This window comes from Peromyscus eremicus, chromosome 23 (assembly GCF_949786415.1).
Source record: "Peromyscus eremicus chromosome 23, PerEre_H2_v1, whole genome shotgun sequence".
Lineage (NCBI taxonomy): Eukaryota > Metazoa > Chordata > Mammalia > Rodentia > Cricetidae > Peromyscus > Peromyscus eremicus.
The window spans coordinates 27979512-27995758 of record NC_081438.1 but is presented as its reverse complement, the minus strand read 5'-3'; the positions used below and the strand labels follow the sequence as shown (position 1 = coordinate 27995758).

General features: G+C 39.4%; 1 protein-coding gene across 4 annotated transcripts in view; it reads right to left on the bottom strand.

Moving 5' to 3' along the window:
• Positions 1-16247, bottom strand: part of Rnf216 (ring finger protein 216) — a 139656-nt gene that overhangs the window by 109710 nt on the left and 13699 nt on the right. For 3 of the 4 annotated variants that reach the window (XM_059249822.1, XM_059249824.1, XM_059249823.1), the window contains exons 2-7: positions 14726-14852; positions 10204-10337; positions 6191-6997; positions 5258-5334; positions 2775-2877; positions 1025-1189 (exon numbers count right to left, since the gene is read on the bottom strand). In XM_059249822.1, the coding sequence (XP_059105805.1) occupies positions 1025-1189; positions 2775-2877; positions 5258-5334; positions 6191-6997; positions 10204-10337; positions 14726-14792 (1353 nt within the window). In that variant the 5' untranslated portion in view covers positions 14793-14852. The remainder of the gene's footprint in view (positions 1-1024; positions 1190-2774; positions 2878-5257; positions 5335-6190; positions 6998-10203; positions 10338-14725; positions 14853-16247) is intronic. The other variant, XM_059249825.1, reaches the window with a different exon arrangement.

The window sequence follows — 16247 nt, the reverse complement described above, 5'->3', positions numbered from 1 at the left end:
AGAAGACTTCAGCTTGCCACTTTAAAACTGCATAGTTAGCCAGGCAGTGGTAGCAGGCTGATCTCTGTGAGTTCGAGGCCAGTCTGGTCTACAGAGTTAGTTCCAGGACAGCCAGGGCTACATGGAGAAACCTTGTCTCAAAACAAAACGACTTATTTTTGTGTTATGGGCATGGGTGCTCTGCCCACATGTATGTCTGTGCACCACACACATACGGTGCCCTCAAAGGCCAGAGAGGATGTTAGATCCCTTGGGACTGGAGTCAGAGACATTTAAGAGTGTTAAGGCATGAACTTGTTTACTGAAACCCTCTATCAGCCAGGCACCAGGTCACAGCCCTACACTATTATCCAATTCTTCTAATGGATGTGTTAGAGATCCTTTCTATACTGCAAGAAACTGAAGCTCAGTGTATACTAGACACTCGCTCAAATCACAGACTAGTAAGCAGCAGAACCTGAATGTCTGAATTAAGGGAGAGAAAAATGAATCACCTCTACATTTCATCAGATTCAAGATCTAGAAATTTATAAAAAATACAGGGCACTTAAGGACCATCAGATGATACCTAGGGGTACAGTTGACAAAAATCCAGACTCTTGAAACCTATGGGATGAACCACTCTTTTTTCTTCAACAAACAAGTTTCAAGAAAAAAACAAAGCAGGAATGAGACACTGAGAACCTATAGATAAAAGACTTAGTAACCAATGGCTCTTAACAGGTTTCATTTAGATCTTGGTATGACTGAACAAGCTATGAAGTGAGTAGACACACATCACACTCCAGGCACCCTTCTTTCTACAGTACAAATACATTCCTGTAGGGTCTTATGGAGATGTGGGATTCCCTGCTTCTTAGTAGCATTTCTTCTCATTAGTGCTTCCTGATCAGCAACTACTTCCCCTGGCAAACTCTGAAGCTTCTTTGACATCACAAGCCACCCCAATCTCTGTAATCTATACACCTTGTGTCTCTGCAGGAGAATTAAGGATTGACCCCAAAAAGGAAGCCCAACGGCGTACCTTTCGGGTGATTGCATAGTGTCCTTTGAGCTCATGTAGGGCCCACTTTATGTCCTGGCTGCTGAGCATCTTGAAATCAGCCATCAAGAGGTCAGCAGCTTGGATGAAGCATCGCTGGTCAAGTGGAGTCAATTTGGAATAGTCAAAAAAGTCTACTTTAGGCAACTGAAATGAGACAAAAATCATAAAGTTAGAGGTGAGAGCACATTCCTCCACAAAGGAGAAAGTGCTCTACAAATTATAAATAACAGGATCTGGAGAGAAGGCTTAACAGTTAAAGAGTATTTGCTGTTCTTCCAGAGGAGCTGGGTTTGATTCCCAGGACACACACTAAATAATTCATAGATACTTGTAACCCCAGTTTTAGGGAATCCAATGCTATCGTCTGGTCCCCATGGCTAACTGCATGCACACCATGGTGCACATATACACACACACACTCAGTTCCCACCCCACAAAAAAACAACAAATAAGCTGAGTGGTGGTGGCGCCTGCTTTTAATCCCAGCACTTGGGATACAGAGGTAGGTGCTATCTCTGAGTTCCAGGCCAGGCTGGTCTACAGAGGTAGTTCTAGGACAGCCAGGGATATATACTGAAACCCTGTCTCAAAAAACCAAACCAAACCAACCAACCAACCAACCAACCAACTAAATCTTTTAAGAAGTATATGTTATAGGAAAGAACCTTGTTCGTTCTTGTATTTATTAAGGAGGTGATCAGACTGAGACAAAAATGAAGTGGTAGATAAGCTTGGATATGGCAATACATGTCTATTTCTGGCACTCAGAAGGCTGAGGAGGGTAGAGATGGGGTTGGTGATAAGTCCAAGACCAGCAGAGGCTACACATTAAGAACTCATCTCTCTCCAAAAATAAACTCCAAAACCAAAACCAAACCCCTAATCTCAAGGGAGGAAGAGACTGAACCACAAAAATATACTTAACATTAACTTAGATCACAATTATTTGGCTAATAATTAAAGTTTTGAAATTTTTGACATCTTAATATGGGATCTGGCTCAACAGGTTGAACACAAATCTTGTAAGGATGGCTATCTGCATGCTGAAGTATTTGCAGGGAAGTGTAGTAATGTTTTTGCAACTTAGGATGAAAGTATTCTAATAAATGGAGATGTAAGAGTGGCTATGATAAAACTGTAGTAGTACAAAAAATTAAAATTGTAGTAGTACTAGTGATAGGTATACCAACAATTCATACAAAGTATTTCAATTTTTATACAAATTCACAATTACAAAACATTAAGAAAAACAAACTAGCCAGGTAGTGGTGGAGCTCGCCTTTAATCCCAGCACTTGGGAGGAAGAGACAGGTGGATCTCTGTGAGCTCGAGGCCAGCCTAATCTACAGAGTGAGTTACAGGACAGGTTCCAAAGCTACATATACACCTTGTCTCAAAAAAGAAAAAAACAAAAAACAAACAAAAAAACAATTAGAACAACAGAGAGAAACTTGGCCAATTCTTTTCCCATGTTAGGCACTTGTTCTGTAGGATTAAAGGCACAGGGATTTGCTTAATTTTTTTAAGGAAACGGGAAGATAAAAGTAACAATGTAAGAAAGGAGCCCAGAGAGATTTCCAGGGAGGTCTACAAACATTCTGAAATCCTATTTTCCCTTATTGCCTTTAAAACCCTGTGCTAACAGCACTTTGTTGCCTTCAAGATGACAAGAAGGCATCATCAACAGAGCAGATCAGGTTCAAGTGGCAAAGCCACCAGGGATACTTGCCTTCACATCATCCTGGCTGGCAAGCAGGCTGCTGCTAGGGTGGATAATAATTCGGTCTTCTCTCTTTGGATAATCTGGGTTTTCCAGAAGAAAATTACAAAGTCTGCAAAAACCCCCACACAATGTTACTTTCATTACTTTCACAGGACTTTCCAAATCCCATACTTGCCCACTGAGTCATATGAAATGCTTGAAAAAAAAAGTCTCTAGTGACACTTATCAAGGAATTAACATGTACCAGTGGCAGCACACTCCTGTAAACCTTACACTCAGAGGGTTGAGGCAGGAAGATCTCAAATCTGACACTGCTTCAGCTTTAAAAAAAAAAAAGAAAGAAAAAAGAAAAAAAAGGAAAGAATTAAGATGCTGTACCCCAGAAAAACTAAGCAAATAATAAAGACAGTCACATGAGGTTTCTGGTTTCACTTTGCTAGATGTGATGGTGCACATGTATAACTCCAGGACTCAGGAGGGCTGAAGCAGAAGACATCTTAAGTCTTAAGCCAGCTGAAGCTACACAGCAGTATTCTAGCTCAAACAGAACAAAAACAATGAACACACCAACAGATACAGACTCCTCTGAGCGAGTAACACTTAAACTTCATGGAACAAGAGAATATAGAAGGAAAGTAGCTATTAAGAATACTTTGAGGGGCTGGAGAGATGGCTCAGTGGTTAAGAGCTCTGACTGCTCTTCCGGAGTCCTGAGTTCAATTCCCAGCAACCACATGGTGGCTCACAACCATCCATAACGAGATCTGGTGCCCTCTTCTGGCGTGCAAGGACACATGCAGGCAGAATAATGTATACATAAATAAATATATTTAAAAAAAAAAGAATACTTTGAGCTGGGCGGTGGTGGCGCACACCTTTAATCCTAGCACTCGGGAGGCAGAGCCAGGTGGATCTCTGTGAGTTCGAGGTCAGCCTGGTCTACAGAGTGAGATCTAGGACAGGCACCAAAACTACACAGAAAGGCGCATGCCTTTAATCCCAGCACTTGGATCTCTCTGAGTTCAAGGCCAGCCTAGTCTACAGAGCGAGATCCATGACAGGCACCAAAACTACACAGAGAAATCCTGTCTTGAAAAAATCCAAAATACTTTGAGCATATCTACAGGAGTGAGTATTGCTGGATATCTGTACACTGTGTGAAGATGTATTGCTGTGATAAATAGCTGAATATAATTCTGTACATCATTGTTGAAATTCTTCAAGCTAAGACGAAGTAGCACAATCGAACCCACAATGACACATCAGTGTGAAGAGTCAAGCAAATCAACTATCTAGGCTTTTAATCCAGTAACCAAGTCAAATCAGAAGGCTAGACAGAGGACAGTACAGCACAGCAGTGGTGAAGCTGTCCTGGGTAGGGCTCAGTAGCAAGAAAGTGTCAGCTCATATAGGGAATCAGAATTTTCTCTATGTTCTTTTTCTTTCCTTGCTCGGGCATATTTGTAGGATGATCCCTTCTCTTAAAAACTCTGACCCAGTTCCTTTCTTGTCCAGTGTTAGTAGTGTGGCCCCTAACAGTATGACAGATATGGTCAGAAGAGAACAAAGAAAAGGTGTCCCTTTCCATGCTCCTCTTCTTACCCAGGTGCCGGTGAGAGGACCTACGAGAGGTATCATATGTTAGGGACAATGAGAAGGTGGGTGTATTGGCACACACTGTTAATCAATCCCAGCACTCAGAAGGCAGAGGCAGGTGAGGAGCCCAGTCAAAAAGACCCTGTCTCAAAAACCATTAAAGAAGAGGATCACTAAAGAGACGTGGAAACTAGCTGCATGCATCTCTTCCAAGTCTGGTCTTTCTTCTCTCAGTTTGTTCAGTCAGAAAAGGACAAATGCTTTATGATTTCATGGATAAGAGATGCCTAGAAATAATCAAATTTAAAGCAACATATCCTTAGATCCAAATTTTGAAGTCAAGGTATCTTTAAAATATACATATTGGCGTAACTCAACAGCTTTCACAATCAAATGTTTTTGTGCAGTTAAAAATCCCAAAGACAACACAATCTAGATTCTCTGTGTAATATCTATCTTTATGTGGCTTATTTTTTATACTACCTTTACTGTCCCTTTAAAGACTTTATTTTTAAAAACTATGTTTTTTTATATAACTGTATATATTCCTTTTTCTCTCTCTTCCGAGCCTACGTACATTTTTATACACATTGTAAACTATTACATCTGAATCTGTCTTACTGTGATTTTCCTGAGCTTGGGGGCTTAGAGAGGAGATGAGGAAGTTAAAGTGGTCAATCGGTAGAGTCTCAGCTTGAGAAGATGATATAATTTCTGGAGATCAACAGTTGAGAGGGCTACATAATAATGAGTAATGAGTAATGTGTTTAACAACATCCAAGTGTATGCTTAAAAATGGCCAAAATGTTACCTATACTTTACCACCAGGGAGACGGGGGGGGGGGGGGAGGGAGTGCACGCGCACACACGAGCAAGCATGGTGTAATACTTACACATTCAAATCATAGTAATTCTTCAAGTGAATTATCTCTTTAACATATCCATTTGCTACATCTGGAAATCTTGCTTCCTAGAAAGGAATAAATATTACTTATATTTTGTTCCTCAGAATGGTTCTGGAAGGCAATAAAAATTATATGGCAGAAAGTGTATAAAATGCCTAAAGAACAGAGAATGGCTGTAAAGTAGTTCTGTGTCTGGCTTAAAAATCAGCTCTTAGTTCCCAGGTTAGATTATACAGATGAGGTCTAGGAAGGCTTTGGGGGTCATCTATCCTCTGTCTCATTTTATTGCTCCACTCTTCATTCTTCCAATAAATACTGAATATGCAGGCCAGAGATGAGAAAGACACAATCCCCATGGCTGCCTTCAAGGACACACCTTACAGTGTCAAATAAAAGGAGGCAGCGAATTAAGGTTTAGAGACTCAGGGAAAGCAAACAGAAGCCCACCCTAGAAAACAAAGACCTTCTTTGCTCTTTACTACAAGTATCCTACAGAATTGTGACTATTAAAATGACTGATGCACTGGAAACAGAATTTGTTACCTTATTCAGTTGTCAGAGATTTAAATGTAAATACCCACAGGGGCTACCTAGTGGCTGCTATATTAGATGGCCCAGATATAGGAAAGCAAATAAATAGGAACTCAGGGGCTTTTATAAACAGGAGTTTACAGGAATGCCAGCACCAGGCGCCATGAAATAGAGCTAGCACCAAGAGCATTTCCTGAAGGTAGAGTGCACAATCTGGGTTTCAGGTTTCAGAGATATTTGGACTCCTTTCTTTTACTCTAGATATATACTTCTTAGGAAAATAAAGTTTACACAAGGCACTTATCTGTTTACTGCAATGATAGAACAGAGAACAGTATGAATATTAATAGTACATTATTACTTAAATCATAATAAAAAAAATAAACTTACTGTTTCTTTCACTAATAGTGTAATGAGTTCTTGATCTGCTTCAGCAGCTTCTTGTCCCCACATGTTTTCCAAATTGGCTTGCTGAGATCCTGGCAGTGGGAAAGCTGGCCCAGGGTCTTCATCAATTGCTAACTGCTGGTCTTCAAGTTCTCCCAGAGGATGGGCTGGCTGAGGAGAAGCAGGGCCTGGAATCCCCTCCTGTTGGGGTTCTGGCCTAGGAAAAGCCGGCTCTGGGAAATCATGGCGCAAGAACATTGGGCCCATTTCTGCTTCAGAATTCCGCTCTTGGGGCACAACCTGGTTTGTTATCTCCTGAGGCTGTGGATTTAGAGCCTGGAAGTATGGATGGTCAAGCCAGTACTCTTCTTCGATTACCTGGTCGTCTACTGAAGCAGTTGGTTCTCCAGGATTTGATAAGAGATCTGTCTCTGAGTCTTCAGATGATTGGTTCTGAGCTTCTAAAGGCTCACTTTCTGGGAAAAGGAGGCCATTTTCTCCCAATATAATGATGTTCTGCTCCAAACTGGGGTTGACAATGTTGTTTGCTGTCTGCTTATGGCTTGGTCCAGATTTGGTTTCTCCTTTTTTGCCACTCTCAAGATCCAGAAATTCACCGTATTCATCCTCAGAATCATCCTGCGCCCCAGAACCAAACAGTGAGTTGTTACAAAAGGAAAAATAGCTGTGGGTATCTGCTTCACAGTCTGCTCTAGACTTTCTAGGCCTTTCTTCTCCCAATCTGTTCAGATCTTGCCACTGGGCAGCTGGTTTGATGAGATTGGGTCGGGGTGTCTGAGGTTTATGTTTCTAAGAAAAAAAATGAAATTTTCATAATAAAAATTTAGTTTCTTTCCTGTATCTATGCCTTCTTCTGTACTTACAGTGAAAGGACAGGAAAGAAACAAAAGCAGAAGCATCCCCTGAGAAAAAAACTATCGCATCTTTTTTAAGGTAGGGTGGGTCTCACTATGTACTCATGACTAGCTTCAAACTCAGAGAGATCCACCTGCCTCTGCCTTTTAGGTGCTGGGATTAAAGGCATACATGTCATAAACATTTTAATATTGAAAACTGATCAAACTACAGTATATGTGACTCAAAGTAGAAGCTGAGGAGACAGAACACTCAAGTAGTTGAAGTGTTTGACACAAGCACAAGGACCTGAGTTTAATGCCCAGCACACAGATAAAATGCTGGGTTAGGTAGTACATGTGTGTGATCCCAATGTCAAGGAGGTAGAGACAGACAGATTGCAATGGCCTCCTGGCTAACCAGTCTAGGCAAAATGGTGAGTTCTGGGTTCACTGAGAGACAGCATAAAAAAAATTAGGTAGAGAACAACAGAGGAAGACAACAACAACCCCTAAAGCCTCCATATGTGTATAAGTGAATGGACCCTCACATTTGTCCATTTGTCCACACATGCATACAACTTGAATCACTGGCCACTGGGAAGTGTAAGTCAAATCATAAAAATCAGTATCATCTAGTCACAATAAAAAGATATTGACAAGAACACAGAGAAAATTAAAGCTAGCAGGAATGTAAAATGGCATAGCTACTGGTGGGATTTAACAGTTTGTGAGTGATTCAGCAACTCTACTTCTTGGCATATAAAAATAGAAATGAAAATATACAGTCACATACAAACTTTTACATGAATGTTTAAAGCAGAACTACACATTATTCATGAAGTCAAAAGTACAATTCAAATGACCATTATCTGTTGTGTACATAAACAAGATATGATATAGGTACATGATAGAATATTGCTTGGCAATAAAAAGGAATAAAATAGGGCCTGGTAGATAGGCCCATGCCTCTAATCCCAGCACTGGGAGGCAGAGGCAGGTGGAATAGGAGTTCAAGACCAGTGAGGTCTACACAGAAAGTTCCAGGACAGCCAGGACTACATAGAGAGCCCCTGTCTCAATGCTCCTTTCCACACCTCAACCAAAAAATAGGAGCTGGAGAAGATGATACAGCAGTTAAGAACACATACTGTTCTTACAGAGGACAGAATTTAGTTTGCAGAACTCTGACTGGAAAGCTCACAAATACCTGTTATTCCCACTCCTGGAGGATCTGAATCCTCTGACCTTGCAGGTATCTGCACTCACATGCATAAAACACCACGTGCAGGGGCACGCACACACACACACACACCATCAAAAATAGGAAAAAATTTAAAAAAAGGAATAAAACACTAATATGCTAAGTGAAAGACTTCAAAGAACCATATAATATATGATTCTATTTATGTGAAATATCCAGAATAGGCAATAAGAACAGCCAGAAGTTAGATTAATGGTTGCCTAGGACAAGTGACTGGAGATGATAGCTAATAAATCAGGTTTTCTTCATGAGGTGATGAAAATATTCTAAAATTGCTCTGTGATGAGAAATATAAGACTAAACATACTAAAAGCTATTGATTTATATGCTTTACACAGATGAACTGACCTAGTTTGATCCCTACTACCTACATGGTGGAAGGAACCTGACTCTTTCAAGCTGTCCTTTAATTTCCACGTGTGCCATGCACGTACACACACATCAAATAAATGTAATGAAATAATATAAAGAACTAAATAATATACAGTATGTATGAAACTTGAAAATATGCTATAGAAGGCATGTGTAATACTACACAATTTAGATGAAAATTCTAAAAAATGTAGATCTATAGATCAGTATTTGCTTAGGGTGAGGAATGGGGGCAATATAGGGGGAAACAGGTAGGACTAACTGATGATTCTGGGGTGTAAATGTTCTAAAATATTCTAAATGTTAATGTTCTGAAATTGATTATGGTAATATTTGTATAATTCTCAATTTATACTAAAACCACTTATGCAAACTAAAAGCATGCATAATATGCTTGCAGTCATTAATTTGCAATGTGATTGTAATAAGAGGATAAATATGCAACTGGGTGTGGTGGTGCACACCTTTAATCTCAGCACTCAGAAGGCAGAGGAAGGTGGATCCCTGTGAGTTTGAGGCCAGCCTGGTCTATAGAATAAGTTCCAGGACAGCCAGGGCTGTTACACAGAAAAAACATCTTGAAAAAACAAACAAACAAACAAAAAACCCACACAAAATGAACGACTAAAGTAGTAAAGAAACCACATAATAAATGACTTGTGTCAAACATGATAAAACAGAAGAGTACTACTAAATACCAAAGCAGAAATCCATGCATGAGAAAACAAATGCGAGCACCACCAGGTAAATTTCAGAGCTGTTTCTTTGGTAAAGGAAATGAATAAAACAAAGGGAATGGGCTGAAAAGATGGCTCAACTGTTAAGAGCACTTGATGCTCTTCCAAAAGACCAGTTTGGTTCCCAGCACCTATATCAAGCAGCTCACAAATAAATGCTTGTAACTCCATTTCCAAGGGATCTGATGTCCTCTTTTGGCCAAGGACACTTGCATACAAGTGATATTCATTCTCACAGACAGACACAAAAATAAAAATAAATCTTAAGTGAAATTATTAAAAGCAAGGAGGGAAAACAGGGGTCCTGACTTCAATTCCCAGCAACCACAAAGTGTTTCACACCCATCTATGATGAGATCTGGTACTCTTTTCTAGCATGCAGACATACATGCAGGCAGAACACTGTATACACAATTAAAAAACAAACAAACAAACAAACAAAACCTCCCCAAAACCAGGAGAAAACAGTGTGGCAGTCCAAGCACTCAACTTAGGAGATATAGGTTAAGTCTCTGTAATTTCAAGGTCAGCCTGTTCTATATATTCTATATAAAAGTTTCAGGTCAGCTGAACTACACAATGAAACCCTGTTAAAAAACAACAACAACAAAAAAAGGGGGGGGGGAAGGGGGACACAAATATGCAAAATGAAAAGGAAACTGGAAAACCTACAGTAGAAGTAAAAAGAACAGGCTTTAATTGTTTTCTATTTACATATTCAAAACCATAAAAAAATAAAGAAAACAAACTATTCTTATGAAGTCAGCATCAAGTTCATAAAATACTCACTTCTGTCAGTATGACATCATCATCCAGGTCATCATCTTCATGTTGCTCAGTAGCTGGGGTAACCAGCATTGGAATCCCTTCCTCATCAGAGGAGTCAGATATGGTGATGGGCCCATCTCTGACGCGCATCCACTCTACAGGGAGGCAGAAAACATGGTCACTGTGAGGCTAGCATGAACATATTCAGTCCCTACATTCACCATTAGCCCAAGACTCAAGCCAAGTTCAAAGCTACTTACTAACAGTTAACTTACCAACTGGAGCACACAGAGACTAAAGCAGTAAAGAACTGTTTCCATGTTGACTTTTGCCAATAACACTGAGAGATGCCAGACAAAATACTCAAGATGTATCAATTTTTTCTTATGTTAGAAAACAAGGTTTTTGTTTTTGTTTTGTTTTATGTTAGGGTCTTATGTTATAGCCATGGCTGGCTAGCTATGCAGACCAGACAAGCCTCAAATTCCTGGCAATCCTCTGCCTCAGCCTTTCGAGTACTAGGAATACAGGCATTTAATCGTTCTTTTTAGTTGGCTGCCTTGGTGCATGCCTGAGATTCTAGAACTCAGGAAGATCAAAGGAATTCAAGGCCATCCTCTAGGCATAGAAAGTTTTGGAACCTAGCCTGAGGGAGTGAGAACTTGCCTCAAAAACAAACACAAAACCAACTTTCCTGAATGAGCTCAGGCCAAATGCAAATTTCTTTTTTTTTCACATATGAAATTGTTTTAATTATGACATTGTCATAGAACTGCCAGTTTACTCCTTAAAGAAATTAAAGACTGTTTTGTTAATTTAAAACAGCTACATTTGAAAAAATTATCACTCAAAATCAGCTTACTTTATACATAAACTATTTAAACAAAACTTCCATTTGAATTAAACACTTACTTAGCATCTACCCAGCAATTACCTGGCATCTGTGACACAATTTAACTAGCTTGCTCTTCTTTTAAATGAACCCAGTGCTAGTTAAATCCAAAGACTCAGCTCTGCAGATGAAGAGGGCTGACAACAGTTTTTTCTCCCTCTCTCTATTCTGTTTATGTGTGGGTGTGGATCCATCCGTGGAGACTATTTCCTCATTGTTTGGGGATATCTTACCTTTTTCCTTAAAGAAAAGTATTTTTTTTTTATTATGCATTTGAGTGCGGGGGTGGGGTGGGGGTGGGCCCACAAGCACTTGTGTGTGAAGGATAGAGGAGGAATATTAAGTGTCATCCTCAATTACTCTCAACCTTATTTTCTAGAGACAGAATCACTCATTAAACCTGGAACACTCTCTGATTCAGCCACACTGACTGGTCAGTGAGGTCTTAGGATCCCTTCTGTCTCCAAATCCCCAGCAGTAAGATAATGGATACACAATGCTGTGCCAAGCCTTTTTTTTTTTTTTTTTTTTAAATAAATAAATTTCTGTAGTATATGGGAGCGCATGAGTTCCTGTGTGAAAGTGACACAAGGGCACATGGTCAGAAGACATCAGATGTTGTTAGTCCTTGCTTTCTACCTTGTCTGAGGAGGTTTCTTGTTCACTGCTGTGTATATATATCAGACTAGCTGGCCTGGAAACTTCCCATCTGCTTTAGAACCACCAGGATTACAGACATGCACTATCATGTCTGGCTTTATGTGGGTTCTGGGGGACAGAGAAGGAAACCAAACAAAGGTCCCACACAGCAGGCAATTTTACCCACTGAGCCATCTGTCTCCTAGGGCTTCATGCATGCTAGGCAAGAACACTATCACTGAGCAGATCCCTAGCCCTAACTTTGTTTTTCTTTTTAGACAGGGTCTTATACTGTAGTTCAGGCTAGGATGGAACTCACTGTGTAGTCTTAAGCAAGAAAACACTACAAATCAAGGGTTTAGCTCCATGAATTGCCACAAAATGCCCATGTAACCATGACAAGACCAGAGACTATTTCTAGCCCATTGGCACCCTTCTTGTGCCTCTTCTCAACACTGTCCTCTATCCTCCTCAAAAGACTTCTAATTCTACAGATTAGTTTTGGTTGCTTCTAAGTAGGGATTTTTCTTTATCTGGCTTTCTTGTAAAGCATATGATTGAGATACATCCTTACTGCTATGATGGTAGTTCTCTTTGCCACATGTGAATCTGTATTGTGAATACATCATAAATTATTCATTCTTCCCTTGATGGACATCTGAGTTGGTGCTAATATGGGCTATTCTGGATACTACTGTTATATACAAGCTTTGGTGTGCTCATTTCAGTTGGGAACATTCTAGGAATGGAAATGCTGAGTCACAAGGGTAAGCATATGTTCCATCTTAGGAGACAAATCATATTGCTAAGTTGATGCAACAGAGACACATGGTCTGCAAGGCAGTACTGATTATTTGGACCTTAATATGTGTTGATCCCTGACTCTTAATTTTCCAGCTTTACTTGATATATAATACATGCATTTTTAGGCCTTAAATTTTCTTCAAAACACCAATTTCCATTGTGATGGGTTAGTCTGTAGTCTATTCTTTTTCTTTCTTTTTTTCCAAGACCGAGTTTCTCTGTGTCTCCCTGGTGTAGACCAGGCTGGCCTTGAACTCAAGAGATCCACCTGCCTTGGCCTCCTGAGTGCTGGGATTAAAGGTGTGTCACCGCTGCCAAGTCTATTCTTACCTTCTACATATATAAGAATAAGAACTTGTGGGGCTGGAAAGATGGCTCAGTGATTAAGAGCACTGGCAACTCTTCCAAAAGTCCTGAGCTCATTTCCCAGCACTCACAACTGCCTATAACGGAATCGAATGCCCTCTTCTGATGTGCAGATATACACACAGACAAAACATCCAAATACATAAATAGATAAATCTTAAAAATAATAACTTGTAATTGATTTGTCTTAATTCCAATATGCTGGGCAAAAGAATTCTAGCCCCTAACCCCCAAAAAGTGTACTGTGGTTTCATTTATGAGTAGTGACACAAAGTAGATTAGTGGCCTCCTGAGGTCAAGATGGAATGAAGCAAGACTACAAAGAAACACAAAGGAATCCTCATAGGGTGGCAGAAATGGTCTGGTCACAATTGTAAGATCCCAAGTTCACTTTTTAGAACTCTTAAGAAAAAAACTTAAGGGATTGGCACACAAAAAAATTGCTAATCAACTCTACACACCAGACAAACATCCTTATGATGTGTATAGCACGTTTATATTTGTTGAACAAAACATACATTTCCAAAGTCAATAATTTTCCAAAAGGAAGTAGTTGCCTGTCTGTCTATCTATCGAGTTTTTTTGAGATAGAGTCTCACTGTGTAGCTTTGGCTGTTCTGGAACTATGCAGCCCAGACTGGCGTCAAACTACAAGAGATTCACCTGCCTCTGCCTTCTAAATGCTAGGATTAAAATCATGTGCCACCACACCCAGCCTAGTAATGGTTTTTGAAGAAAACTATTCAACCATATTTAAGGCCCAATTAAAAATTCTAACAATTCAATATGCATGTACAGAAATAAAAAAAAGTGTGTGCACAAATTACAGCTAAGATTTCAAACTTTCTGAATCACAAGTTATGGCTATAATCATTATCAAGTCGTAATACATTATTAACAAAATCTTAAATTCAGTATTTCTTTTGTACTTATAACTTGTACATTTGAAAGCCTGTTTCCTCTAAATGTATTCACTTAATAAAATTTCCTATACTTCAGATGTGCTAAGGGCACATGACTTATTTCATAATAGGAAAAAAAATCATCTTCACAATCATAAAATATCAAGAGAAAAAACAAAGCTAGCTTAGCCTTTTCATGGAATTTGTACAAAAAAAAAATGAATAATTAAGGATTCTCTTTATCAGTATGATTTTTTCTCTTTTAGACCAAGTATAAATAAATATACATTCAGATTTGATAAGAAATTTCACATACATTCAGGAAATGTTATAGAAATGCAGGTACTCCTTTGCTCTTGGCAAATCAATGAATTTGTCAAAATTTTAAGGACTATAAAACAAAGAACTAAGCCGGGCGGTGGCGGTGGTGGTGGTGGTGGTGGTGGTGCATGCCTTTAATCCCAGCACTTGGGAGGCAGAGGCAGGCGGATCTCTGTGAGTTCAAGGCCAGCCTGGTCTACAGAGTGAGTTCCAGGAAAGGCACAAAGCTACACAGAGAAACCCTGTCTCGAAAAACCAAAAAGAAAAAAGAAAAAGAACTATGCCCTAATATTCTCAATGAGGCTAAGCCAGAATCCTACAGCAAAAAAGAAAATAAATTAAGTATCTAAGAACAAGAATGCCTAGCACTGTCAAATTAATTTTAGATTTGATGGGCCCAGAGTGCTCCTATGTGATCTCCATTTCCTCAAACACCTCTAGGAGCAAATCACTACAGTACAAATCTGCATAATTCTAGTTTGACATTTTATGCCTGATGTTCTAACAGTGGAATCTCTTTGATTTATAAATGGTACAGAACAGGTTCATGTCAAAGAAGATACCACCATCACAATAAAGAAAAAGTATTGAGTAAAGGGGGAAAGGACAAGCAATTTACCCTTTCCCCGGTGGCAGTGAAAGTTGTTCAAGTGAATGACCTCCTCTTTGTTGTTTCCCTCTGCCATTTTCAAATTCCAATATCAATATATGTGAATGTTAGTATCCAAACATGGCAATCATCTGATCTGAAAAAGAAGAGAAAACAGCATTAACAACAGCAGTATAAGCTGGGAGGTTGTGGTGCACATCTTTAATCTCAGCACTTGGGAGGCAGAGGAAGGTGGATCTTCAAAGCCAACCTGGTTTACATAGTGAGTTCCAGGACAGCCAGGGCTACACAGAAAAACCCTGTCTTTAAATACTTAAACAAACAAACAAACAAACAAACAAACAAAAAAAAACCGAACCAACCAAACAAAAACAAACAATGGCAGTACAGACCTAAAATCCTTTGACTGGGAAGAGTGAGGCAGGATGACCATGATGTCTAAGGCCAGGCTGAGATACACAGAGAAAGACCCTGACTCAAAAACAAAAAACAGGATTCTAAAAATTCCCACAAGATATTTCCATATAGAGTTCATTGTAATAGTTAAAATATGAAAGTGGCAGTTTTTAAAAGCCAAATATGTATCTTTATCAATGTAAACGTATACCTATAGTATTTTGTCCTAAGGAATTTTACCCCCCCCCCAAAAAAAAACCCTAGAAAATATGTGTAAGGAAAAAAACCTGTATAAGAATGTTCAGGTGGTCCACAAGAAGGCTCTGTGGGAAAGATGCCTGCCATGAAGCCTGACTACCTGAGTTGATCCCTGTGATCCACAGGATGAAATGAGAAAACTGACTCTGAAAGTTGTACTCTGGCCCCCACATGCGGGCCTGGCACGCGATGCTGTTTCAGAGGACCTACATTTGGAACCCAGAATCCATGCTGGGCAGCTCACAACAGCCTGTAACTCCAGCTTCAAGCAATCCCATACTCTCTTCTGGCCTCCTCAGGCACATGCATACATACTCATACATATACATAAACTTAAAAAAAAAATCAGTAACAATCTAAAATAAAAACCAATGTTCAGAGGCCAGACAGATGGTTCAGTGGGCAGTGGGTAAAGGTGCCTAGTACTAAGCCTAGGGATGATTTGGTTTCTGGAACCCACATGATGGAAGAAGAGAATCAACTTCTACAAACTGTCCTGATTTCTATAGGTGCATGTGTGCACATGTAAAACAAATAAAATGTAAAAAACAAACAAATGAATAAAATGTACATAGCTGCTTTCATTACAGATAATAACTGGAAGTAGCCCAGGTCTCCAGCAACAGAAAAACAGTTCAACTGGTAGATATTTAGCAACACAGACTACTCAGCAAAAAGAAGGAATTAATATTAGGGGGAGTTAATATGTTCAAAATATAGTGCATGAAACTCTCAAATTAGTGAAAATACTGTTTTAAAAAAAAGAATTAACACAACATATGCAACATGGATGAATCTCAGAAACAGTATGATGAATCAAAGAAACCCAACAAGGGAATATAGTTCACATGCCATTTCTTTTTTCCTGAAACAATTT